Genomic DNA, 26,271 nt, shown 5'->3' with positions numbered 1-26,271 from the left:
CAGCCTGTGCCCTCTCACAGTCTGGGAGCCCTCGGGGGGGATGTCTGACTGATGGCTTAGGGCCACTCCCACGTGGGTAGCGGGCCTAAGCTGTCAGTTGGACATTTTTAGCGCTGCTGCAGAGGCGGGAGAGGCTCCTGCCACTGCTGCTGCACTCACCAGCCATGAGCCTGGCTTCTGGCTGAGCGGTGCTCCCCCTTTGGGAGCGCACTGACCACCAGGGGGCAGCTCCTGCATTGAGCGTCTGCCCCCTGGTGGTCAGTGCGCATCATAGCGACCGGTCATTCTGCCGTTTGGTTAATTTGCATATTAGCCTTTTATTATATAGGATTGTTTTCCTGAAAGCCCCATTCCGGACAGATAGCAAAGACTGTCCTGTGCACACGAAGCACCAAGGCTGTGCCTGTTTAGATGTTTTAAAGAAATGCAGCCTTCGTTTATTCTGGGAGATGCTTTTGTTATCCATTTGCATCTGTTTCACATTCTTCCTGTGGGTGTCAAATGAACAAAAATGAGGAAGAAGGTGAAACCCACCGATGTGGCCCTTGTTTACTGGTCATCAGGACATCAGAAAAGCTCATAACCTGGAACTGCGTGGAATTCTTGGATGACTTGTTCAAAGAGCAGCCTAAGCCAGCCAGCAAGGTAGCCACCAGGTCAAGTTTTGGTTCAGGTTCCTTGTTCCTAAGTTCACAGCGATACATTTCACTGAAGACATGTCAATGGTTGTTTCCACTTTAAAAATAGCAGAGCTTATCTATAACATCAAAAAATATGTAGAAAATCAATAAATAAAGGATAAGCCACAAAACACCGAGTAGGATCACAACCATTTAAAAGCTCTCTCTGAAACAATATATTTTTAAGTGAAGCAAATTTACTCCCTAGAAGCCGGATTCTTCATCAGCAGTGCCTACACTGAAATAAAAAGTAAGCCGCAAAGAAACAAAAACGATGCAGAAAAGCACTTAGCGATTCCCTTTTGCTGAAAATACACAATGTTGTTGCTGTTGTTGAAGAAAGCATAACTTTGAAGAAAAAAAATGCACCAAACCTTTGCATGTGTGGATGGTGACAGCCAGTACGGGGGAGCTACGGGGTGCCCACGTCTACCACGAAGCAGCCAGCGTCCTCTCACACAGTAGCATTTCTCCCATGGGGACTGCACACACTACTGCACAGCTAGGTAGAACTGGGGGGCTGGGGGGCTGGGGGTGGCGTGGGAGATGCACTAGACTAACCAGCACCCCCACGGGGAGTGTGGGGTGCGGATTCTGCTGAATGGATATATAAAACCGGTGGCCTGTGCGTGGGGAATGGAGGTCTGGACCCCCACTGCTAATTAGAAAGGGGGGGGTTCCCTCACGTTGGCACATTGGGGAAGTGACATAGCATACAGGGAAGGCAACCGCTGTCCTTTGAGCTGGCCCCCCGCAAGGCTGCCAGCCTCGCTGAGGTCCTCGCGTTGTGCTTCTCCCTCCCCCGGGGCACCCCACGCGCTGAGGGTAGCAGCTCCCACGGGTGCGTGAGTCACGGATGCTGGAGGCGCTAGTCTGATGCAAAGTCTCACTCCCCGCCTCCCGCCCCCCCCCCCCCCATGTGCTGGGACAGCGCGCCAGTAGGATCCACGCTGGTCTGTCCGGGGGCGCGGCCCTCAGTCCTTGTAGGCCCGCGTGGGGGAGGTGCCCTTGTAGAAGATGTTCCTCGTGTTCTCGGGGCTGCTGCTCCTCTCGGGGATCAGGATGATGTTGCCCTTCCTGCGGAGCGTGGAGTCGCGCGAGGACGACACGGACAGCGTCTCGGAGCCGCCCTCGCTGCCGTCCACGGGGGTGACGCGGATGGTGGTGACGCCGTGATGGTGGTGGTCGCTGCCGTCGATGTTGCCGCGCTTGCGCTCCCCGGAGCCCAGGCTGTCCCGCAGCGACTCGCAGCTCTCCGAGTCCCGGTTGAGGTCGTTGAGCTCGTAGGTCTGGCGCAGGCTGCCCTTCTCGGGGGCCTTCCACTTCCAGGAGCCGCTGCCCTCGCCCTCGGTGGACGCGGGGATCTGGATGACCGGCCGGCTGTTCTCGGGGTGCGCCTCCACCCGGACGATGCCGCCGCCGCCCGGCTCGTGGTCCGTCAGCGCCTTGTAGCGGATGGAGCCCGTGCAGGTGACCCCGCTGCCGTCGGCGCCCGGGGGGCCGCCCTGCAGGACGCCCTGCTGCTTGGACATGGCGATGACCTGCATGATGCGCGGCTGGCTGCTGCCGCGGCTGCAGGCCACGGTCTTCTCGGCCGCCTTCAGCCACTTGGCGCGCGCCGAGCTGCCCTTGGGGGACGCGCCCAGGGCCTCGTGCGCCTCCTCGGGGATGTGCACCAGCTGCGAGGAGCCGGGGCGCGCCTGCAGGGACACGCGCGGCCCCCCGGGCACGCTGTTGCACACGGGCCCGGGCCCCGGCTGGATCTTGAGGTACTGGGTGCTCGGCCCGTGGTGGTCCCCGTTCACCCCGACCCGCGCCGGCTCGGAGCTGGAGCGCAGCTCGATGGCCCGCGGCGGCGACTGGCCCGGCTCGGGCTCCATGACCTGCAGGGACAGCTTGCGGCTCTCGTTCTTGCTCTTCCACTGGCTGAGCAGCTGCTTGGAGCGCGCCGAGTCCATGGAGGCGTGGATGCTGGCGTGGCGGCGCACCGGGTCCTCCACCGACGGCGTGCTGGCCCGCGGCAGCGTGTTGCTGAAGGTCACCATGTTCTCCTTGCCCAGCGGGCTGCGCGGGGTGATGATCTCCACGTCGGCGTTGGCACGCTTGAGGCTGGACAGCGCGCTGGCGTCGCGGGGGGTGCGGGCCAGGATGCCTTCAGTGTGCGCGATGCCGTCGCAGGCCCCGGCCTTGGCCGCCAGCACGCGGCTGGCGTCGGGGTGCAGCTCGGCCAGAGACCGCAGGGCCTCCCGGTGCTGCAGGCTCTCCTCGCTGGGCAGGAAGTTCCCCACGGCGTACAGGCCCTGCGGGGAGGGGGTGGATGGGGAGGGGTGAATGTGGCATGGACCCGAGGTCAATGGGAGCTCCTCCCAGGGGACCTCTGATCACATCAGCAAGGTGCACACTCTATCCACCGCCGACTAACACACAATGCGAAACAAGGAAAACCAGTTACTGGGGGAATAGTGTGCATGTTATAGCACAAGCCACAGACTGTTCAGAAATATGGATCCCTTGATTTTTAAAATTTTGGGGGGAGGTTAGTCCTCACCCGAGGATATTTTTCCATTGGTTTTTAGAGAGAGGGGAAGGGAGAGACACAGAGAAACATGGATGTGAGAGAGACACACGGACTGGTTGCCTCCCCAACACGCCCCAGCCAGGGCTGGGATCCAGCCTGCAACCGAGGTGCGTGCCCTTGGCTGGAATCGAGCCCAGGACCCTCCAGTCGCTGGGCTGATGTTCTATCCACCGAGCCAAACCGGCTAGGGCTGGAGCCCATTTTTCAAAACTGAATTTATTGAGGTGACATTGGTTAATAAAGTTATACAGGTTTCAAGTGTACAATCCTATAACACATCACCTGTATATTGTATTGTGAGTTCACCACCCCAAGTCAAGTCTCCCCCCATCTCCATTTATTTCCCCTTTACCCTCTCCCACCTCCCCCCACCCCCTTTCCCCTGGCAGTCACCATGCTGCTGTCTGCTTGTGAGGTTATTTTTATGTATTTACTTATTGTTGCTCAATCCCTTCACCTTTTCCACCCAGGCCCCCTACCCCCATCCCCATTATATTTTTTATCAGTTGGGTTTTCTCTCCCTTCTCCACCTCCCGGGATGTTTTTGTAAATTTAATCCTCTGTATGTTTTGAAAAGAAAAGTTGGACAACGACAGATGGATGAACATTCCTCTGCTTTCCCCAGCGGTTCATTTTTTTCTGGGTTTCAGGGTCTCTGGTTGAGTGGCACCTCCGGGGGCTTACATGGTTCATGTTACCTCTCATTTCCTATCACTCGTCTGATGGAAAGCAGAAGTTTGGAGAATCGAGAACAACACCTCATGCATGACACCGGGTTTTGCAACGAGGTCAGGCGTGTGTGTTGTCACAGTTGCCGGGAGCACAGCCCGTGTGGGCAGCGTGGCACGGAAGGTTCTGGGAAGACCGGGCAGAAACTGTCCCTGATTGGGGCGCCCACGACCTTTCCTGACTTAACCTTGGTCTTCAGTGGGGAGATCAGAGTTGGTGGATTTAGTGCTATTACACGAAATCAGAGCCAAGTTTTGTTTAATCTTTTGTCTGTACTCGCGGGCTCTCCATTTCTTGTTTTTGATTTTGGGGATAAAACATTGGAAAAGGCTGAAATTCCGAGTCAGATGTTTACCCCTGTACACACAGAGGATCCGATCCCTGCGGGGTTTTTGGTTTTCAGGCGCTTCCTTTAGAGATGAGAGCAAGGGCAGACTCCCACGTGCGTGCTAGTTTCATAGGTGGTAGCCACTGTGTCCTTTTCCAGCCAAGCGAAAGAATCCCACGGACTTAACAAGCTATGAAACCGCTTAATTTACAGTGGCGTTGGCCTAGCCCTGAGAAGTCTCCAACTTCAGGGCACAGAGAGCAATAGGAATGGGAGAGGGTCTGTCTCTCCAACTACTTCGGTTCCTGTTCAAACCTGAAGAGTATCTGTCTGCATTCTCGCTGCCAGAGCGCCCGGGGGAAGCGGTCCCTACTTCATGTTCCATTAATAACTGCATTTAAATGTAGGAACATCCTCCACTAGACTGCAAGTCACCTCTGCCCACAGTATTCTTACTAGTCTTCACACTGTACACGCCTTGAGGGATGTATCTTATTTGTCACTCTTTGGGTGCTCAGTATGGTGCCTGGCACAGATTCCATATTGCATAAATGTGGAATGAATGAATGTGGAATGAATGAATGCATGAATGAATGAATGAAATGGACAATCTAAGTTTCCTTATTCTGAGGACACGTCCCTTGAGGAAAGATCAGGCTTGAAAACAGATTTCTGTTAAATGATTCCATATCAGTTGGATCAGTTGGATCCAGGTGCCACATTTGTGTTGCTGGGCAAGTTATATGGTCTCCCACTAACCCTTCGCTTTCTCTAATATTCACTCTCCCTATCTGTAAAAGTATACTCATCCCTGACTCCTGTGTGTGTGTGAGTGTGTGTGTGTGTGTGTGTGTGTGTGTGGATAAAATACAATATTCCTTTGAAGAACCCAGTGTCTGGCCCATGGTGAGAGTTTAATAGCTTATTAGGCTGGAAGCCAGCTCTGTGCTTTGGGTCAGAATGGAGATGCAGCCGGGTTGTTTGTCATGAATAGAAACTATACTTTAAGTAAATCCTTACAGTGCCGCCTAGTCTATGCGGGATTCCATGTTAAACCGTGGCTTGTCCCATAACGACAGCAACCATTTACCAAGTACAGAGCGATTCCTCCTCCGATTAGGAAGCCGCAGTAGACGTCCACGGGGTGGTTCTTGTACTGCGTTATGCGCGTCAGCCCACAGATGATGCCGCAGATGATGAACGTGAAGACCAAGAGAGGCTTCAGGAGCTTCGAGGAGTCCGTTAACGTGGAGTTGAAGTACATCTTACACATGAAAGAAAGAGGTTAAGTCGGGGAGGAAGGTCATTTTACTATGACATCATCATCAAATAAAAAGCTGGACTCCAAAGTCTAACCAATGCGCTCGACACCAGTGCTACTGTCCCGCTCCCCCTGCTCCCTCTACGCTCTCTCCCGGAGAGGAAGGACACGCCAGACAGAACTCATCAAGAAATTAGCCTCATTGAATTACACGGAATCTGAAAAAGATGGACGCGGTGCAGTTAGCCACACGCGTGTTTAGCCTCCAGGTATTCGTCATAATCCCTGTTCATCTGTCTCCCGTAAGAGCTAATGAACTATTGTATCAATCGGCTATGATGACAGTTCATGGTACAGCCTTTATCCTATCGACACTGACTTAGAACTCACAGTTACAGGAGCAAAGCTGCTCAAGCTTGTGTGTGTGTGCGTGTGTGGACGTAAGACGATGCTTTCAGTTTTAGAATTACAACCTCATGCAGTTCACAGTCCCCTCATGAAGCCCCCTATTCCACTACAGGGATGCCAGGCTCCACGCCTAACACGGCTGCGCAGAACCATCCTTTCCTCTAGCACTGTCCCTGGCAGCACCGTTTCTGCCCCCGGCGCCGTGTGCAGAAGGACCCCTGCGCTGGAGCGGACTGTTCTGTTGTTACACGGCGGCCTGATGGACTTGGGAGGAGAAAGGCTCATTCCTGACTTCCTCTGGGACACAGACCGATGAGAAGGACCCCGTTACTCACCGACACGTACACAGCAGCAAAGGCGGCGAGGGTCGCGTGCTGGGAAGGGAATGATTTTCTGCAGAAGGAAGACAGTCAGATTACGCCTCCTGTTTCAGACACGCCCACGACCAGCCCAAGAACACCGTGTGGCTCACACGTTCAGCTCAAACGCCACCAGGCAGCAGCAGTGCCTGTCATTTGTTTTGTTTTCCGGGGAAACATCTGAGCAGTAGGAGAGGCACCGCTCACCACCACTGGCATTGAGGCTGCGTGGGGCACCTTCCATAGCGTGTGCTGGCCCTGCCCGACCACTTCCCCACACGACTGCAATGACGGTGGAAGGAGAAGCGGATTGGAAGACATTGTAATTGTTTGGTGTTAGGATCATGTCATTTTAAAGTGAAAGTTCATAAAACCTAGGATTTTAAAGCTTTTCATTTTTTCTATGCTCCTAAATATATGGTTTCATGTACATAAAATTTTAAGACAAAATTATGTTCTCATAGCCATGGGTCTAAGTGTGTGTGTTTTTACAGTCCATGAAGCATAAGAAAGATCTCATCTTCACAAAACGTTCCTCTATGTGTTCCCCTTTGAAATGAGTGTTATCTCAGGAGCCACAGAGCTTCTTGTTTAGTTAAATAATTGAAGAAGCAGGGAGTTGGAGGCTCACAGGATAAGGGGAGAGACATTGGAAAAGAAACAAAAGAAGAACAGAGATTTCTTTTCATGGAAAAAAAAATTCAGCTATAATCGTGTCCTCCTAGTTGTTTGGTTCCCAATGGAAAGGGTTACCATTCAATACAGACAAGAAAACGTAAGAGGACTGAGAAAGGACAGAGGCCACAGGTCACAAATGTGGGCTCAGAATTGTTGAATGGACCCGAGGACCCGAATGAGTCCAACTCCACACACCAGGCTGACTTTCTGCCAATGTGCTTTTCAACTGGTTTTGACCCTGAAACTGATCTTTGGGAAGTCCTTGAATGACAAATACAACTCATATCACAGTCACTTACTGCCCCTCATCCCTCTGTGACTTATTCCTCTTGAACTTCGAAAATACCTCTTGCCATGCAAGTTTCTTTTTTACATTATTGATTGAAAAAATGTTCATGCATTGGTAGGTTCTTGAGTTTTTCTATCTCCTGTTTTTTTGAAGTGCAAGGTCAGAAGTTGTACAGATCTTCTGGGTTTATTCATGCAATCCCAGATGTCACCCCTTTTAAAACTCTACCGAAAGGCCAATGCCCATGGTTGTTTCATAAAACACACAATGGATGAGCAAATATCATGGGCATTTAGCCTTTCACTTACGTCAGGACAGGATACATACCGACTGTAAGTGCGGAAAACTATCAATAGCCTATAATAAACCAATCGCGGTCACCTAAAGCGTCATGAGCAGAGGGCGGATCACAGAACCCGAGTAAGGTTTGGCGACGGGAAGATAGCGGCAGCGTGTGAGCCTGACATGCGGACACAGAGAGGAAGACGGGAAAGGAGCCGCCGCTGGGCTTCTAGGGTGTCTACTACAGAGCTCACTGAATGGAAAAGCAAAAGAACGTCAACATCGTGGTGGCCACAAACCGCCGGCCTCGGGGGGGCCCCCAGCTGCTACGGAGCCTGCGAACCCCGAGCTGGCCCGGGCTCGGCTGCCGCTCCTACCTGCCGCTGTTGATGACGGTGAGGTCCGAGCCCGAGCAGATGTCTTCCACGATGTAGGAGTTTTCTTTGCAGGAGACGTTCAGGGAGGTGTAGTTGGGCTTGCACACCGTCAGGAAGTAGGGCGCCTGGTACCCCGTGGACAGCTGGATGATGTCTGTGATGAGGGCCGTGGAGCACAGGCCGAACACGTGAACACCTGTGCGCGAGAGGGCGGAGCTGTCACCAGGTTAGCGCCCGGCGTGGGTGCTGGCCACCATCGACCTTCAAATCTGTGGTGATCGTTTTCTCTATTTTGAGGAGATGATACAGAACATCCCTAACTTCTAAGCAGATGCTGAAGGTCAATAGAATGGCAATGAGTATCTTCAAAGTAGTCATTTGAGGTACTGTTGTCAGTTTGGTTAAATAAAGCCAATTCCCAGTTGTATTCACCATAGAACCCCTGTCACCATAGGACCCCTGGAACATGTTAAGGTCACGGGTTGGGTTAAATACCAGGAATGAAAAACAATTTGAAGTTGCTTACCATGCTGAGCTGCCAGGGCTCCGTCTCTCCCTTCCCCTCCGACCCCCCGCAGCCCCTAACTCTAGCCACAGCCGCCAAACCCTCCAGAACCGGCCCTGACTCCCGGGGATGCACTGGGACGCTCACCCAGGCGGAGAGGGGAAGGTGGGCCCTGTGTGGAGACGGGGTTATGTCCTGGGCACAGGGCGTGGGAGTCTTCCTGCTTGGAATTCAGGGATGACGTGCTTGTATTTCCTGGTCCAGAGTCTCTGTCTCTTCGTCGCCTAGAGCCGGTCTCAGACACAGACTCCCAACCCCACTGCCCACGCGCACACTGACCACCCCTCCTGCTCAGGACCTTCCTGACCTTCCCCTCGGGGGTCTGGCTCTGCTCACAGGGCCTGATCTGAGCTCGCTGCCTCCTCTGCACATCTGGACCCTCCACTCACTCTCACCTGCCAGCCTGGACTCCCACCCCCGATGGGAGAGGCACGCGGTGGTTCATCAGTGCCTCCCCCAGACCAGGAGCCGGCCTGCACGCCGCCCTGTCTGACACTTCTCGTCTCTGCTTTTTGTCATCGAACAACCCCTCTAGTTGTCCCCCTCCACTCGCTCACCTGGGATTCTGGACACAGGACCTTTGCTCCCACAGTCCAGGTCCTGGCAGCAGGCGGGGTCTTGGAGGGAGCATGGGAAGGGGGGAACCTGCCCCCTTTCCCTTTGGAGAGTGAGAATCCCCAGACCCATGGGGGCTGGGCTTGCTGATGGGGACACAGCTCTCTAGGGTGAGCTGGGCCATCCTCACAGTCAGAAGGTTTCCCAGGGTCATGTGCCTCTTCCCCGGGCATGTGCTGCATTAGGGAGCCTTTCTCACGTCAGCTCTGCGCCCGGCGTCTCACTGCCTTGCCTCAGTTCCTGACGCTGCCATGGGGCCTGGCCTTGTCTCCCCGTCTCCCTGGGCCTTGCTTAGTGAGCAGGGTCCCGGCCATGATCCAGACCAGACTCCCCCTTGGTGCGGGACAGCTGTGTTTAATGACCTACGAGGTGCTGATGAGTCCCGTTCCTCTGAGAGGACAGGTTGCAGGTACACGACCTTTCCGCTGACTTACTGGGAATGAATGTACAGCATTCCTGTTGGCGTGAGGAGCTATGGCTTCACTTCTCAACCCACTTACAAATAAAAAAAGACCTGTGACTCAAAGAACATTAAGACGTTTCCATGCCAACCAGAAGAGACGGAGGTTTAGATGCTGGATTGATTCAGAGGCTTGCTAGCCAGGCCTGTGGGTTTTCTGCGGGTCTCATAGAACAGAGGAGGGAGGCTTCGAGAGGGTAAGCAAGGAGGAACAGCCACGGTGCGGGGCTGCAAGGTGACATCTTACGTGCAGTAGTTTCTGGACAAAGACACTGCAGGACAATCCACATGGAATCACTGCTGTGACCAAAGTCATTGCTGAGGAGCCATTCATTCCTACTGCCCTGCTGACACGTGCTCTCACTTTAAAAAGGAACACAGCCCGGCCAGCGTGGCTCAGTGGGTGAGCATCCATCTATGAACCAGGAGGTCACGGTTCGATTCCCGGTCAGGGCACAGGCCCGGGTTCCAGGCTTAATCCCCAGTGTGGGGCATGCAGGAGGCAGCTGAGCAATGATTGTCTCTCATCATTGATGGTTCTCTCTCTCTCTCCCTCTCCCTTCCTCTCTGAAATCAATAAAAGTATATTTTAAAAAATGAACACAGGTCCAATGGAACCATTTCAAAGTAAATGCATGCTTCCGCCAGAGCTCAGACAAAAACATGCTGAAATTCGAACGTTAAATTACAGCCTTAGAGACCTAATCTCTGTAATTAAACAGAACAGTTCTGTTTGAAACAACCGTTTCCTTTCTTTGCGGCTCCCACACTCACCGACGAATCGGACGGCCCTTCTGAGGAAGGAGTTGAAGTTGCAGCCCCCGGCGTTGATGTTGGGCTCCAGGCCCACGCCGTTCCTCCGCTTGGACAGGCAGCAGTAGAGAATGCCTTCCCCCACCATGATCTGCAAAGACAAGAGGGGCCCGCGTGGGCTCATGGGCTCAGGTGAGTGATGAGTCACCGCTTAACACACGGTCAACGAAACAAGGCAGAGAAGCATGGTCCTAGCAGCGGTGTGACCAGTTTCTCCCTCGCAGCCCGGCCTCCGAAAGGGAATCGGTTGGACCTTCTGAGCTCCTGCCGCTGGTCAAGGGCGTGATGGCATCTGGAGTTTCCATGTGGCAGCACCAGATCGGGCCCTTGGCTCACCAGCACCCAGTGGCTCCTAACCCATGAACCCCCCGGGGACGGATTCTGCCCTCATTCTTGAAATCTTGGCACTTCATTTCTAAACCCAGGAAAACAAGATGCCCGAGGAGCATGGAATAGAACCAGGGGTGTGGTCAGGAGCACCTACCAGCAGATTGTGGCAGGGAAGCAGCGGGGATTGCGCAGGAGGGTTGCCCACAGAGAGCATGCGTGAGGGGAGGTGGGTGCTGCCAACGCGGTGTCCGGTGGGAGTTTCTGCGACATGGACGTGCCCTCCGCCCCGCCCGCTGTGGGAGCCGCTATCCACCCGTGCCCACTGAGCACTTGAAATTCAGCTGCCGCAGTTGAGGAGCCCAGTTTTTATTTCATTTCATTGTATTTAATTATTTAAAATGTAAGGCAATCTGGATTTAAAGGGACATAGGCACAGGTGGCTAGGACTGTCTTATCGGAGGATGCAGACTCCGGGAGACTCGAGGGAAGCTAATGTCAGGGGAAGCCTCCAGGACAAATGAAATGGAATTGTGGCTGATGTGGCTGAAGTCATTTCTGGAACGTTCTCCATTCCTACTGGGCAGAGTGTCCTGGGCATAAGCCAGTGAGATACGTGTTGCCAGTGGACAGACGAGCACACTGCCCAGCAGAAAGGCTGTCTGAGAGGGGCCTGCACTTGCCGTAGGATTCTACAGCACTGGATGTCAGTGAGGGGAGTGGCTATAGTTAGACCCCACTCGAAGGATGTCCCCTTGTCTGTGGCTCCTCAGCACCCGCCCTGCCCTCTGGCAGAGCCGGTTAAAGTGCACGCCAGTCATGCCCTTGATGATCCCTCCCCAACCCCGACCCTCTGCGAGAGACCCGACCCTCTCTACCTGTTACCCTCACTGTCCGGCTCAGTACCTGGCACTGTGGGGCCTGCACCTGTCCCCTCCCTGTGGGATTCTCGTCGGCTAATTACCCTGGGCGTCTGGGCTGTTGGTCGCTCTGTATAAGGGGAGCAAGATCTGAAATCATGAGTTTTATTTATGCAAAAGAAATCTAAAATATTTGGGGTTACTGTGCCTAAGAGATTATTGTGAAATTAGAATTGACTTGTGTAAACATGCAGAACTGAGAAAAGCAGGGTTACATGAGATCCTGGCAGTCCCTTCAGTATAAGTGGTCATGTCACTTTAGGGATTATGACCACAATTAGGGCTGAAATAGATTTTTTCCAGGGAAACATCCCAGTTCCAGTTCTGAGCATAATATTTTATGAACTATTTAAAATGATAGGCTTTTAAAAACTCATGATAGAGACCCCATGGCCTTCTGCTCTGTTTAATTCTATAGGTACTATGGAATCTGCATTTGTATAAAAATCAATTTTCTTAATGAAACTCTACCAATAACCACATGTGTATGAAAATCATGTGGCATATATGGTAGGCTTTTAAGATCAATCATAGGGAAATAATCAAAAGGATTTTTTTCCAAATCATTGAACGTTGAGTTAATTATACGTCTTGAAAAATATCATCCTACATTATCTCTTCAAGGTAGGCATGGCGACACAAAAGGTTCTGCATTCTGCCTGGCACAACACGCGAATGGAATCGCATAATGGTTGTCGCAAATTGATCATCGCAAGAAAATTACCCACACATTCCCGAAATGCATTGTCATAGGGCTAAAAGAGATTGAGTTCGTTTTCACTTCTTCAATAACAATTCTGTGGATAATTTTGTTTCCTTCTTTTTAATTACATCTGTAACGACGATGCACTTCTTATTAGTGAATGCGAGGTTACGTAAGAATTTGTTGGTACGGCGCCATTAGGAAATGGTGTCTTACCGTGCAACACAACAGCCATGATCTCAAACGACCTTGAAGTTTCCGAAGATTTCTACTAGAGCTGCTTAAAATGCTGAAACACATATGTCAACACTGTGCTCTCTGGCTATCTGGCTTGATTATAGGGAGAGTGGTGTGTTGTTGTTTTTAACCTTTAAAACATTATTTTATTTTATTTTTTTAGAGAGAATGGAAGGGAGGGGGAGAGACAGAGAATAACATCGATGTGAGAGCGACACATCGAATGGTTGCCTCCAGCAAACACCCTAGCCAGGATCGAGCCCGCAACCCAGGCATGTGCCCTTGACCGAATCAATCCTGGGACCCTTCAGTCCACAGGCCGACGCTCTACCCACTGAGCCACACCGGCCAGGGCTTTTGTCTGCATTTTGACATCACCCAACTGTCCCTCTCTCTAAGGAGAACATCAGTGTTTTCCTCACACTTCCATTCAACCTTGGTCTCCATGCCATTGCATGGATTTTCAAAAAGACCGAACTTGCTTAAAGATGGAATTCTCCTTGGGGAGGGGAGGTGCTTGCTGATGTATTTCCAGAAGCGCCCACCTGTTTCCATGTCTGTTTCTCAGGGCTCAAGAAAGAAAACTTTGACCCAGAATCCACCAGGAAGCCTCTTTCCATTGCATGTTAAGAATTTCTTATGGGAAATGAGGGAATCAGAGAAGCAGAAACACAGAGATGAGGCCAAGGTCCCCGTCCCCAGCACATGTGTCAGCGAAGGGATGGATGTGAGAGTCATGGTGCTGGGTGGGGGGTTGCGATATAACTAGACTTGCTTTCCTAGCTGCCCAATAAAATATACCTGGGGAGAAAGACAGGGATATAGAAAAGCAAATTACTCAGCTGGTTAATATCAACACAGCCTTTTGAGCAGACTCGTGGCCATGTGTACAGTATTTTGTTTCAAACAAACCAATCGATAAATCTGCCCATTGCCCCCCAACGAGGAGAAATGCTTTCTAGTGTAATAGCGTTAAAGCACATATTCATTTTTCTCTTCTAAAAGGAGTGGGCGGTATGGATTTTCCACAAGTCCCTAAAGAAGTGACAGGAAAACAATGTTCTTCTGAGCTACATCGCACTTTAAATGTGTTCTCTTCGTCCGGGTCTCGGCTACCTGCAAATGCATCATTAATAGTTCCCAGCACGCCGGAGTCACTGCGCTCAAGCAACTCATTGATTTTCAAAGTGTTTTGAGGTCTTCTAAGCGTGATGAAGTTCTTTGGAAAATTAGGTTGTAATTTTATCTGGAGAGAGCATTTGGTGTGATTTATGTGCAGTGCAAATAGCATGTTATGATTATTAATGCAGGGGGAATTTTTAGAAAACAAACTCACAGCCAATGCAAGCATGGACTTTAGAAGGTCAATGCTGAGACCCCCCCCAAACTGCTGACGCGCTGAGCCGGCACCGGCCAGCTCGTTAGGAAAGGGGAACAAACCCCGTTCCCAGGCAGCGTTTTACTCAGCAGCCCCTCCCCCGATGTTCCTGAGCCCGAGGAACGCAAAGGCAGAGTCCCTCCTGTCAGAAATAAATTTGATTCACCTTGAAACACGTTTGCTGTCCTTTAGGTAGGATTCTGGGGGCACAGGAGATGGGGGGAAGGGTTGGCCAGGCGTATTTATGAATGAGTTTCTCAAAAAGCATGCTATTGCCCTGGCTGGGTGGCTCAGTTGGTTGGAGCGTCGTTCCAAAAGGTTGCAGGTTCGATCCCTGGTCAGGGTGCGTACAGGAGATTGATGTTTCTTTCTCACATCAATACCTCTCTCTCTCTCTCTCTTTCCTTCTCTCTCTCTCTCTCTCTCTTGCCCCCCCTTCCTCTCTCTCTCAAATCAATAAACATATACTTGGGTGAGGATTAAAAAAAAAAGAGTATTATCCTCAATGTGTCTGTTGACAACCTAAAAAGAACTATGTTTTTAATTCAGCTCCAGCAGAGGAGGGCATTTCTTTATGTTACATATTTTTAAATGCTAGTGCCTGTTCTGCATCTGAAGTATTTTCTGTGTGTGTGCGTGTGTGCGTGTGTGCGCGCACATGTGTGCGTGTGTCACGTGAGTTATGCCCTCTCTATAGTTGGTGACCTATAGTGCTCAGAATCAGTGAAAAGTGCCAATCAAGTAAGAAAGGAAATGCTGAGAGATATCAACGTGCACCTTTGAGAAGAAAGTCTAATCTGTTGGCTACATAGTCACCTGTTTTCCCTGCAGCTGCCACACTTCAGATACCCCATACGCACACGGATAATGCATTAATGAGTGTGTGGACCAGCCACTCAACAGTTATGCAGTTACAAACCTTCCCCGCCCTCCCCCCCCAAAAAATGATTTAGAAACCGCTAGCGAACCTTCATGTTTGCAATCACGTCTCCTTTAGTTATTCATGCCAGTGATTTTAAACTGTGATGTATTCCCCCGTGATGTCGTCAAGGCCTCTCAGAGACACGGTCTTTCCGGGCCTGGAGCCAGACTTCACCTTTCACTTGCTTTGAACCCATTGGCTGCACTGTGTGGGCCGCCTTAGTTTTCTGGGACCGACGGCCCAGTTTGGGGGGCAATGCTCACCGTGATGGCAGGCCCCGCGAAGGCCAGGCTCAGCAGCATGAGCAGCGGGATGGCCTCCTGGGTGGGCTCGATGTACGGCATGCTGAGGCTGCGGTCATAGCAGCTGAACCCCGAGTGCACGGGCTTGAAGACATCCGTGAGCTCCAGGAAGTACAGGCTGACCACCGACGAGGCCAGGATCGGCAGCTGAGGAGGAAGGACATGGGTCGCTATATGCTCGCCCGCAGGTCACACACAGAACCCGACGCCTTGAAGTAGGAAACGAGTGTGCCCCCCCCCCCGCCGCCCCCCGCCCTCTGTCACCACTCTGGCCAGCTTCGGAGTTCACGTCATTCATGAGCACTATTGCCTCTGCCTTCAGAGCCCGCCTCCGGGTCATCCACCGGGGTCAGCCGGTTGCTAGGAGCCCATGCGGTCACTCACCTGTGCTCCCGGGTCACCTCCTAACTGGCCTTCCACTTTCACTCCTACCCACCCCACCCCACCCCACCCGACCCAGCCATTTCCTACCCATCACCCCAAGGGCTGAGGACAAATATCTGAGGACAAATCACTTCTATGTCAACCCCTCCAGTGGTTCCCATTCTGGTCCAGATGTCAGGACCGGCTCTGTCTTGCTTCTCACATCTTCTGGTACATGTTTATACCACTCCCCGGCCCATGACAGCCCAACTGGTCTTTGCTATTTTTTCTAAATATTTGAGATCTACTTGACATGCAACATTATATTAGTTTCAGGTGTACAACATAATGATTTGGTATTTGTATATATTGCAAAAGGATCACCACAACACTTAGCCAACATCCATCACGACACAAAGTTACAAAGCATTTTGTCCTTGTAATGAGAACTTTCCAGATCTAGTCTCTTAAATGTATAATACAGTCTGATTAGTTATAGTCTTCATGCTGTTCATTATATCCTCGGGACTTATTTATCTTAGAGCTGGACATTTGTAACTCAGGACCCCCTTCTTGCATTTTGCCCACCCCACCCCTCTCCACTGGCAACCACCCATCTGTTCTCTGTATCTGTGAGTCTGGTTTGTTGTCTGAGATTCCACAGATAAGTAATACTGATTCCACACACAGTATTTGTCTTTCTCAGTCTGCCTGAGCATAATGCCCTCTAGGTCCATAATGTTGCAAATAGCAAGATTTCCTTCTTTTTCATGGGTTAATAATATATTGTATGTATGTACCACATTTTCTTTATTGTTTTATCAGTAGTCACTGGGGTTGTTTCCATGTCTTGGCTATTGTAAATGATGCTGCATTGAAGATGGTGGGGTACATATCTTTTCCGGTTGGCATTTTAGTTGCCGTTGGATATATACCTAGAAGTGGGATCATATGGTAATTCTATTTTTAATTTTTTAAGAACCTTCCATACGCTTTCCACAGTGGCCGCACCAATTTACAGTCCCACCAATCGCACACAAGGGTTGCCTGTCTGCCATACCCTCACCAACAGCTCTCTCCTCCCTTTTCGATCACAGTAACGCTTACGGTGTGAGGTGGTATCTCACTGTGGTTTTGATTAGCATTTCCCTGCTGATTAGTGATGTTGAGCACCTTCTTATGTATGTGTTGGGTATTTGTGTGTCTTCTTTGGGAAAAAAAAATGCCTACTTAGATCCTCCAGCCATTTTCTAATCGGATTTTTTTGAAGGTATTGAGTTATATGAGCTCATTTGTCTTTTGGATAGGAACCCCTTATCAGCTTTGCGAATATGGCCTCCTGGTGGGCAGGCAGCCTTTCATGCTTGCTGATGGCTCCTTGGCCGTGAGGAGCTTTTCATGTGATGGAGTCCCACGGCCTTTACCCTTTTCCTGTGATACCCGATCCCCTTCTACCCCGGGCCCTTGGTATTGGCTGTTCCTTTTCTCCTTGGTGCTCTTTCCCGGCTCTTCGTCTGGCTGGCTTCCTCTCGCCATGTAGCGGTAACTTTCTAAGGCAGCCTTGGCCCACCCTTCCCTCTCCACCCATTCCATCTTGCTCGCTTTTCTTCCGGGCATTGACCATGGTCTGAAATGACCTTGTCCATGTAACACTTCACATACTTATTTTTCACTGCTCTCCCTATCTCAACCCCTATCACTTCCTATCTCAACCCCGCCAGTGGTTCCCATTCTGGTCCAGATGTCACCCCGGGGGATGCGAGTTTCTGCAGGACCCTGGAAACCCATGCTCCATGGAGCGAGCGTCCGCCGGTATTTACTGCCGAGTCCCCAGGGCGCAGTTCCTCCCGGCACATGGCCGGCCTGCAGTGCATCATTAATAACTTAATGAAGCCACAAACACTTGTTGACAAGTGACTGGGTAAATGAGTAAATCTTGATTTATAACAAGAACTAGACCAGCGTCACCAGATTGAGCCAATGCAAATCCGGGTCATTGAGCGAGATCAGGCTTTAAGACGAGCAGAGAATGACTTTTACTGTATGTACCGTAACCATTATGTATTGTTTATCAGAAATGTTAATGTCACTGGATGTTCTGCAGCTTATCTGGTAAACCTAAACTAGACGAGTTATTTTCTAGACTGTGTGCTATGGATTTAATTATTCATTCAACCAACCCACCTACGCTCAGTGCTCCGTGGTGCCAATTATCATGTGGCAAACCAGACAGGGGCGTGGCCATCAGGGTCACAAGCTCAGGGAGAGACCGCTCCGAGCCAAAGAGAAAATACCCTGAAGACGCTGTCCGGTGCTGAGCCTTTTGGCGCCTGAAAATGCAGGCGTGTTGCCGCCGAAAATCTGTTTAGTTTAGCTCTCGCCGGTTTGGCTCAGTGGATAGAGCATCAGCCTGCGGACCAAAGGGTCCCGAGTTCTATTCTGGTCAAGGGCATGTACCTCAGTCGCAGGCTCCTTCCTGGCCCGGACCCTGGTCAGGGCTTGTGCAGGAGGCAACCAATCGATGTGTTTCTCTCACATGGATGTTTCTCTCACATGGATGTTTCTCTCTTTCCCTCTCTCTTCCACTCTCTCTAAAAATCAATGGAAAAATATCCTCGGGTGAGGATTAACAAAAAAAACACAAAACAACAACAGAAAAAACTAGTTTAAGGCCTAGTTACTTGCGGAGGATATAATATTTATTTAACAAAACAGAGCAGGTTTTTAAATAAAGACGTTATTGACCACCATGATTTCTGGTTTGTGGTTTAAAAATAACTACGTTGACGAGACGGCATGATGCCTTCTATTCCCAAGAGGTTCTCGTGTGATGAGGTGACCGTAGGGCTCTGGTCCCGTGGTGGCGCCTGGGAGGCTGTGATAGTAGCGTCTCCACTCACCACCACCGGGTGAGCCAGGGAAGGCTTCCTTCATCTCAGTTTTCTGATCTGTGGCTCGGGGACAGGCTAGCGCCCAGCATCACAGGCAGCAAAGGGGTGAAGTGCTACAAGTCAGACCCACAACAGCGGGGAGGAAGACCAGTGTATACACGTGAGTCTCCTTATTGTCGTTGCTGTTAAAACGATCAATAAGATCCTCCTCTCCTTTCTCATAACGCCTGCCCTGGGGCGGTTCCCTTCGGGAGGGTTTCCTCACTCTTGGGTTCCCAGCCCTCCCTCTAAGGCAGTGGTCAGCAACCTGCGGCCCCTTGAGCGTAGCTCTTCCACAAAATACCACGTGCGGGCGCGTACGTACAGGACTATGGAAACTTCGTGGGCACACTCAAGGGGCCAAAGAGCCGCATGTGACTCGCGAGCCGCAGTCTGCCGACCACTGCCTTTAAGGGAATTATTAGGCGCTGGTCTTTACCAGCCATACCTGGGACAGATCAGTTGCAGTCTTTGCTCCACTTCCCAACTATAAAGCTCCTGAAGGCTCAGGCCTAGTCGTACCATTCCTGTATTCGCACTATTACTGCACATCAGAGAGACTTCAAACACACATGCATGTATACATACAAGAGCTCAACATGCGAGCGACACGATTTCCTCCAGACATGCCTCCGCTTGACACTGCCAGTTTCCCAGACACGCCGTTTTCCCACCCATGCGTTAATCTTTCTATTTGTTTTCAAACTAGGAATCACATTTCTCTTCCTTTCTGATGTCTGTTTCTCTGACTTGTTTTTTTAAAAGTCTCTTGTACTCTGTCTTTTATATCAATTTGTTTCTAAGAGTGGTTCGAACAAAATATTTATACCACTTGGGGAAGAACAATTTGATCCATTGCTTCCCTGTACCGTGTCTTATACTGGACAGTGTAATGCACTAAATGACAATGTTTACTTCTGACACATGTATCTTCAAAGACATCTTTCATCTTTGAAATGCTCAACAGCAGAACTTTCGAAATTTCACAGATGGTATGTGCAAAATTTGGCATAGACATGCACGTAATACAATCACATGGCATCTTCCGATTGCACTGAAAGCGAGATTTAAAAAGATATTTAAAGAGGTTTATGTAATCATGCATTAGGAATTTTATTCTCTAGTTGTGTTGTAGTCAAGAGCAAAAGGATGAGCCACACTGTTTTTATGCTCTAATACAGAGGAGGAAAATTACCTGAAGATTGGAAAACAGTTTCAGAAAGGAAAGACTGACTCTTATAATTACCATCTGCTGAGGACTTGTGAGTAATAATAATAGAGCAATTTGTACAGAGAACATTATAACAGTCTTAGAGAACAGGGCAAATAAAGGAAATGTGTTCCAAAAGATTACATTTGCTAGAGAATACTGATTTTTTTACACCAATTTTATTATTATTATTTTATAATTTAGGGTGAAGGTATGGTGCATTTTATTTTATTATTATTTCTTTAATCCTTACCTGAGGATATGTTTTTACTGATTTGAGAGAGAGAGAGAGACAGAGAGAGAAAGAGAGAGAGACATAGGGTGTGCCCCCCCAAAAGGCATACGCACTTTAACAACTGATAACTCACTTAATTTTCACTCCATTTCAGGTTTAACTGATTGGAAATATTGGGCAAAGCCAGTCTAAGCCTTGAACAAAGAAAACTTATCCTAAAGTGCGAGCTGACTTTTTTCTTTTTGTGGGGATACATAAAAGATAAAGTTCACGGCGCAAAACCGGCAGCAGTTGGGGAATGGAGGGCGCACGGATACCCAACAAAACGATTCTTGATGTTTGAGGTTCCATTGCTCCCGTTATCCGCGGTGCCTGGACCAGAACCGTCATCCTCTGAAAACAGGTGTTCACACACACACACAAGGTTCATTTCTGTAGATGCTTTTACACTTTGAAAACGAGCTGTATGTTAATAAACACCGACTTTATAATCCTGCAAAGTGGGGATACATTTTGGGGGACACCCTGTATTTCCTGGTTCCCACACCCAAACGACACCCTGGTTTATCTTTTCTTCAAAATGCATTGGTTTCGATTCCCTGCACTTTCACTTCCTTTGTGATTTATACCTAAATGGTCTAATGTCAGTCTTAGAAGCATGTGCAGCAAGGAGGGAGGCAATTAGCCTCCTATGCCAATTAGCAGAAATGAGTGTCTAATTACTGGCAGGAGAAACACCTCGACATTAATTGGGTCCCAATGAGCATTTCTGCCCGTGGCCCCATGTTCCAGAACTCACGTCACCATGCGGAAACCACTCCATTCTGCAGGTACGGGAAGGCCATTTCTCAGCTAACTTATTCTAGAAGAAGCCATAGAAGGCTGGGGTGCGCATCGTTAGAAACTTCAGTTCCAATCCCTTCCTCTCTGTGGCCAGCATGGGCGAGGAGCGCCACTTGGATTTCCGGCAAGTCCTGGGGCCGCCCCGAGTCTCGGTTGGCAGAGGCAATAGCTACTCCTGGGCTGTATTTGAGGGTCAAGTGAGATCATGTATGTGAGCACATTACATTAAACTGCAATGGGAAATTTGAAGTTATTTTACTACCAATGATGTGAATTATATTCTAACCCTCCCAACGTTGCCTCTTCCCTCTCCTGTCCGTCAGAGACCTCATGTCAAGGGAAGTGACTGTGAAATTCTAGGTGGGCCAATCTTCTGATGTTAGCTAGACCCATGCTTTTCAAAGAGCCTAGCCACTGGGGAAAGCAGGAGATCCCTCAGACCCGCTTTGACGTGCTGTTGAGTGTCCTGTGGCGTCACGAAGCATGTGTGCTGGCTGTCTAGGTCCAGCTTCACAAGGCGCGCCCAGTTCGTTCACATGTCGCATTGGAATGACCTGTATTGGGAGCGTGGTCATCCCGGGGAGCTGTCTAATAGAAGGGATTCTAGAAATACTCAGGACTGGGCACAGCCCCGATCCATACCAGCCGTGTGTCCCCAGGGAACTTGTTAACCTTTTCAAGCCCTTACCCGCTCGTTCGTGGTGAAAAACAGAATCAAATGAGAGGTTCCCGGGGCACCTGATTTGTGGGACATTGCCTCATTTTTTTCTTTTTTAGAGAGGCTGCTGAGACATAGCCTGGGCTGTATACATGTACTGAGCGGAAACATGTGATATCGGTAACACATTCCCAAGCATAAACAGGAACAATTGTGCCTCAGATACTTTCTTTGTTGGTGTTTTGTTTTTAAAAATATTTTTTTACTGATTTCAGAGAGAAAGGGAGAGGGAGGGATAGAAACATCAATGATGAGAGAGAATCATGGATCGGCTGCCTCCAGCACACCTCCCCCTCTCCAGCCCCAGCCCCGGAGATCCAGCCCGAAACCCAGGCATGTGCCCTGACCTGAAATCGAGCTGTGACCTCCTGGGTCATAGGTCAGCGCTGAACCACTGAGCCACACCAGCTGGGCTTCTTTTTTTTTATTTTTTATTTTTATTATGATAGTCGTCATCATCATTAACCTCAGTCTGAGGTTGGTAGAAGCCAGCACTTGTTTTCCCCTGTTTGAGGAAAGCAGGACGGAGACCATCTGAGTGACGTGGCCGTGGAGAACGGTGGTACACGGTGGTGCCTAGGAATGGTGCCCCACCCCCGATGGCAGGGCTGAGGTTCAGTATCTGTCTCAGTAGTTGCAGAAATGCCGTCGTGTGGTCCCCCTAAAACTCGGGCATCTGTTCCCTGGTTCCCCTTCTTTTCCATCAGAGACCTGGGTGCCCTGTGCCTCCAGGAGAGGAGAGCTGGGCCCGCTCAGCCTCGCCAGCATCTGCGGTAGCCGGAGCAGACTCTCCCGTCATCTAGAAAAGGGGGGTCTCCCGCTGCTATTCTGGTGGGTGCAATGCAGGCATCTGAGGTTCTGTGCTTCCTGCCGCTGCTGACGTCCATGTAAAAGGGAATAAGCCAGCCACCCCCCAGCAGGAAGGCCAAACGGCTTATCCGTACACTTTTCATGTGGCACAGGACCTAGGACAGGAGCTCTGTGAATTGGCCAGCTTGCTAATTAGGCCTCCGTGGACCCCTTCCCCCGGGAAGGAAACAATGGCCTGAAGGCTTCGTGAAGACCCAAAGGCAAGACCCGGGGTCCAGGTTGGACCACACAGGGCACCGTTGCTCCCACAAAGGCTTTCTGAGCTCTGGCCAGAGAAGTGGGTGGCTGCCGCTGGACACTGTCTAGTCCCTGGCCCCTGGTGACCAACTTGCTCCAACACCACCCTGAACATCTCCACTGTCCAGTTAGTGAAAACCTGCCGTGCAATCTCGAGTCTGTGGTGTGTAAAGCATTTGAATCTGTGATGCCTCGGGTACCGTTATTTTAGGCTCCCTGGGGAGAGGGATGGTATCTTACTCCCCCACCCCCCCCCCCAAGTCTTTGGGTGCCTGTATGTGGAAAGAGGCGTGTGTGTGTGAGTGTGTGTGTGTGCGCACACGCATAAAAGAAGGCATTTCAGCCCTGACCGGTTTGGCTCAGTGGATGGAGCGTCGGCCTGCAGACTGAAGGGTCCCAGGTTTGATTCCGGTCAAGGGCATGTACCTTGGTTTCGGGCACATCCCCAGTGGGGAGTGTGCAGGAGGCAGCTGGTCAATGTTTCTCTCTCATCGATGTTTCTAGCTCTCTATCCCTCTCCCTTCCTCTCTGTAAAAAATCAATAAAATATATTTAAAAAAAAAAAAAAGAAGGCATTTCAAACCATCTGCATCAACAGCCCTATGCAAACACCTTTGCCTACAGGTCACACTTCTACCTCCGTGAAGCGAACATTAGCTAGTGATCAAAATGCACGTCATGCGTATAAAGCACCGTGTCTCCCTGGTAAGACCCTCTGTCCCCTTTGCTTACTGAGCACCTCTCTCTTCTTGGCCTCGAGGGTCACTTACCCCCGGTTTGTTCACACACCGAATGGATGGGAACGCCTGTCTCTGAACAGAATGCGAGCGGGGGCAGAGTCTGAGCAGAGTGGATGCGCAGGAAGGAAGCACATTTAGGCACATGCACGGCCCCTCCCAGGAGCTTGGGGAGGGGCGGGCGGGGCCTCCCATGGCTCCAGGTGTGCAGCCAGCAGGCGCCATCCTGAGGGGTACTCCGCCCGTGGAGGGTGCGTGGGAACCCACACGGCAGCAGACCGCTCCCCCTGCTGCTCTGTTCTCCCCGATAAGACCCGATGCGCTTGGTGTGAGAGCTCCTGCCCCACCATGGCCTTCCCTGAACAGAGCAGACGGAATCGCCAGACTTACTCATCTGAGTCGTTCCAGGGAGCCGCAATGCCCCCCACCCCAGGCCCTTAGAGACGGGGGGCCTGTCTCCCTGCTCTCTAGAGGGTCTCTGGCCGTCCATCCTGCATTTATGTTTCAGGGAGACCATCCGAAAGCCAGGTTTGTGGCTGTTCTCCCCACCCCAAGACACAGTGTCATGGATGCTCATTCAAAGGCCATGAATGGGCTTCCAGGAACTGCTCCCTGCGGGAGTTCTCGGAGGGCAGCCACCGGGGCAGGGCGAACGGTGATGCGGGCTCCCACCTGGGAGAGGAGCGGCTTCAGGGCCATGTTCCTGCCTCAAGACGCCTCGTGAGGCGTGTTCACTGTTAACGTTCTAGATGCAGGGACCTGCCCGACGTTCAAGGTGCCTCTGAACACACCGGGGTTCAACCCTCATCCCCCGCTGTGCGCCCCTCGGGGGGGGGGGGGGGGAGCGCTTTCCTCGAAGCCCCGCGGCTCGGAGGCTCTCATCCACGCGCAGCAGCCCCGGCTGACCTCCCTGTGTTCTGTCCGGGGTGGGTCCCCGCAATCAACCCGCCTCTCCCAGGCACAGGGAGCCCATCCCGACGTGAATGAAAGCGCCTTCCTACAGTCAGCGGGCCAGCCACGTGACCAACGGCTGGGCAGGGTTTAACTCAGAAGCAGGTGCCCATCTCTCTTACCCTTTTATAAAAATGTTTTTATCCATTTCAGAGCGAGGAAAGGAGAGAGAGAAACATCCATGTTGAGAGAGAATCATGGATCGGCTGCCTCCTGCACGCCCCCCCACTGGGAATCGAGCCCGCAACCCGGGCCTGTACCCTGACCGGGAATTGAACCGTGGCCTCTTGGTTCACAGGTCGACACTCAACCACTGAGCCACGCCGGCCGGGCCCTTTACTCTGTTCATCAGGCCGTCTTCTGCTGCCCACATGTCTCTTTAGGAAATTCTTTATTATCTTTTGGTAAAATCGCCTAAAACATGGCCTCAAAACCCCACCTGGAAAGAGGAAGGGCAGCAGTGAGTGGGCCCATTCGTTACTAAGTAAACAGGACAGTTTCTTTTCTCCCAGGGGTGGTGGGTGAGGGAGGCAGCCATCATCTCTCTGGCACTTTTTGCAAATCACCTTCCTCTTTCTTCCAAGGGACTCCCCTTAAAACCATTAGTGACTCTTGAGACAGCACTTGCAAATAGACTGTTTTCCAGGAAGACAGCCTGACCAGCCCCTCCCCCAGTGTCAGGCAGGGGCGGCACCACCGCAGATAAGCCTCCCGGGCCACAAGCACAGGATCTGCCATCTGTCCTTGCAAGTGCTGAGCCTCCATATTTGGCCGAGCGACGGCCGAGGAGGGGTATGGATCATTCAGCAACAGTCTTTCCGTCGGCCATGCAATGCAGCTCCGACCGCACAGCACAGCGCCATGCCCCTGGCCACCTGCATTCACTCCCCGCGCACCGCATTTCTCCCCGCCTGCGAGTTCATCAGCCTCTGGCTTAGCAAGGCCCCCGGGTGCAGGAAAGCCCTGCACCTGCCAATCTCCGTGGCCCTCCCCCACGCCCCCTCCCCCACGCCCTCTCCCCGAAGCACTGCATTCTGGTGAGTTAGAGACTCCTTAGGAATACATGGCAGGTTAACTGCTTGTCTGTAATCCTGCTCAGCACAGCTCAGGACAAATGCACATGGACAAACCTCGTAAGACCAGATGATGTCACTTCTCTCACACATGCGTGCGTACGGACATGGAGCCATCATGTATGCATGTGTGTGTGTGTGTGTGCGTGTATAATTTTTTTGCTAACCCGTAGGTTGGTGCCCAGACTCGCAGGCCCAGTTTTAGGAGCAGATGGGAGCACCATAGTGGCTCTGCCAGGAGAAGGCTTTTATGGCTTGTTTGTGTTTTCGGTAATAAAGCCACCCATAGTCTAGTGCTCTGTACACAGCCCGGCCCTCACGCACCGGGGCTCGGCTGTGTGCATTTTGCGGATTTGAATTCCTAATCACCGCGCATAGGATTCTAGAGGCGGACTCGCAGGTTGAAGACACAGACCCAGGAATATGGCCTCAGGGCCCCTGGGAGCCCCGAGGCTGTGCACACAGCCAGGGGGGCCCGGGAACCAGCCCACCCGCACTCACACAGGTACCCTTCCCTGCAGGCCGCCCTGCAGCGCCAGCGCCAGAGCCAGAGCCAGCGCCAGGGAAGGGGGGGCAGGTAGTCCCAGGCACCCCTGGGGAGCTCCCCGAAGGTGGGGGGGAGGGGATTGGGCACTCCGGGCGGCGCGCACCCTGGCACCCGGTCCAGGTCCCAAATCCCCGGAGCTGCCAGGAGGACCCGCGCGGTGCCGAGGCCCTGGCCCACCTACCTCCACAAAATAGAAGCAGGGCAGGAGGGTGACGCTGTCCTTGGTCACTTTGCCCTTCGGCCTCTCCTTCGCCGACATCCCGCCGCCGGCCCGGCCGGTCCGGGTCCCCGTCCTCCCGGGCGAGGTGCGCACCGCGCAGCAGAGGGGAGCTGCCTGCTCCAGCCG

At 51.6% G+C, this 26,271-nt stretch overlaps 1 protein-coding gene across 2 annotated transcripts; it reads right to left on the bottom strand.

Annotated features, from left to right (window-relative positions):
* Positions 1–1,598: 1,598 nt before the first annotated feature.
* Positions 1,599–26,271, bottom strand: PLPPR4 (phospholipid phosphatase related 4). Of its 2 annotated transcripts, XM_070396261.1 has the most exons (7): positions 26,107–26,271; positions 15,173–15,358; positions 10,384–10,513; positions 7,970–8,165; positions 6,320–6,377; positions 5,406–5,579; positions 1,599–2,980 (listed from the first exon to the last, which is right to left on the bottom strand). In XM_070396261.1, exons 1-7 carry the CDS (start codon positions 26,182–26,184, stop codon positions 1,655–1,657), a joined length of 2,148 nt encoding a protein of 715 aa, XP_070252362.1. In that variant the 5' UTR covers positions 26,185–26,271; the 3' UTR covers positions 1,599–1,654. The 2 variants fall into 2 exon arrangements, with proteins under 2 accessions (XP_070252362.1, XP_070252363.1); XM_070396262.1 differs by lacking the exons at positions 15,173–15,358; positions 26,107–26,271 and adding an exon at positions 14,956–15,143.

This window comes from Myotis yumanensis, unplaced genomic scaffold (assembly GCF_028538775.1).
Source record: "Myotis yumanensis isolate MYYU_CA2020_CCGP unplaced genomic scaffold, mMyoYum1.0.hap1 SCAF_17, whole genome shotgun sequence".
Taxonomy (NCBI): domain Eukaryota; kingdom Metazoa; phylum Chordata; class Mammalia; order Chiroptera; family Vespertilionidae; genus Myotis; species Myotis yumanensis.
The sequence above is the reverse complement of the archived record's forward strand: the minus strand, read 5'-3'. Positions and strand labels throughout refer to the sequence as shown.

Coding starts and splice junctions, on each gene's coding strand:
- PLPPR4 (XM_070396261.1), bottom strand. CDS start 26,184: ATGTCGGCGAAGGAGAGGCCGAAGGGCAAAGTGACCAAGGACAGCGTC. Junction 15,359..26,106: donor CCTGCTTCTATTTTGTGGAG/GTAGGTGGGCCA, acceptor CTTCCTCCTCAG/CTGCCGATCCTGGCCTCGTC. Junction 10,514..15,172: donor TCGCGGGGCCTGCCATCACG/GTGAGCATTGCC, acceptor TTGTCTTTGCAG/ATCATGGTGGGGGAAGGCAT.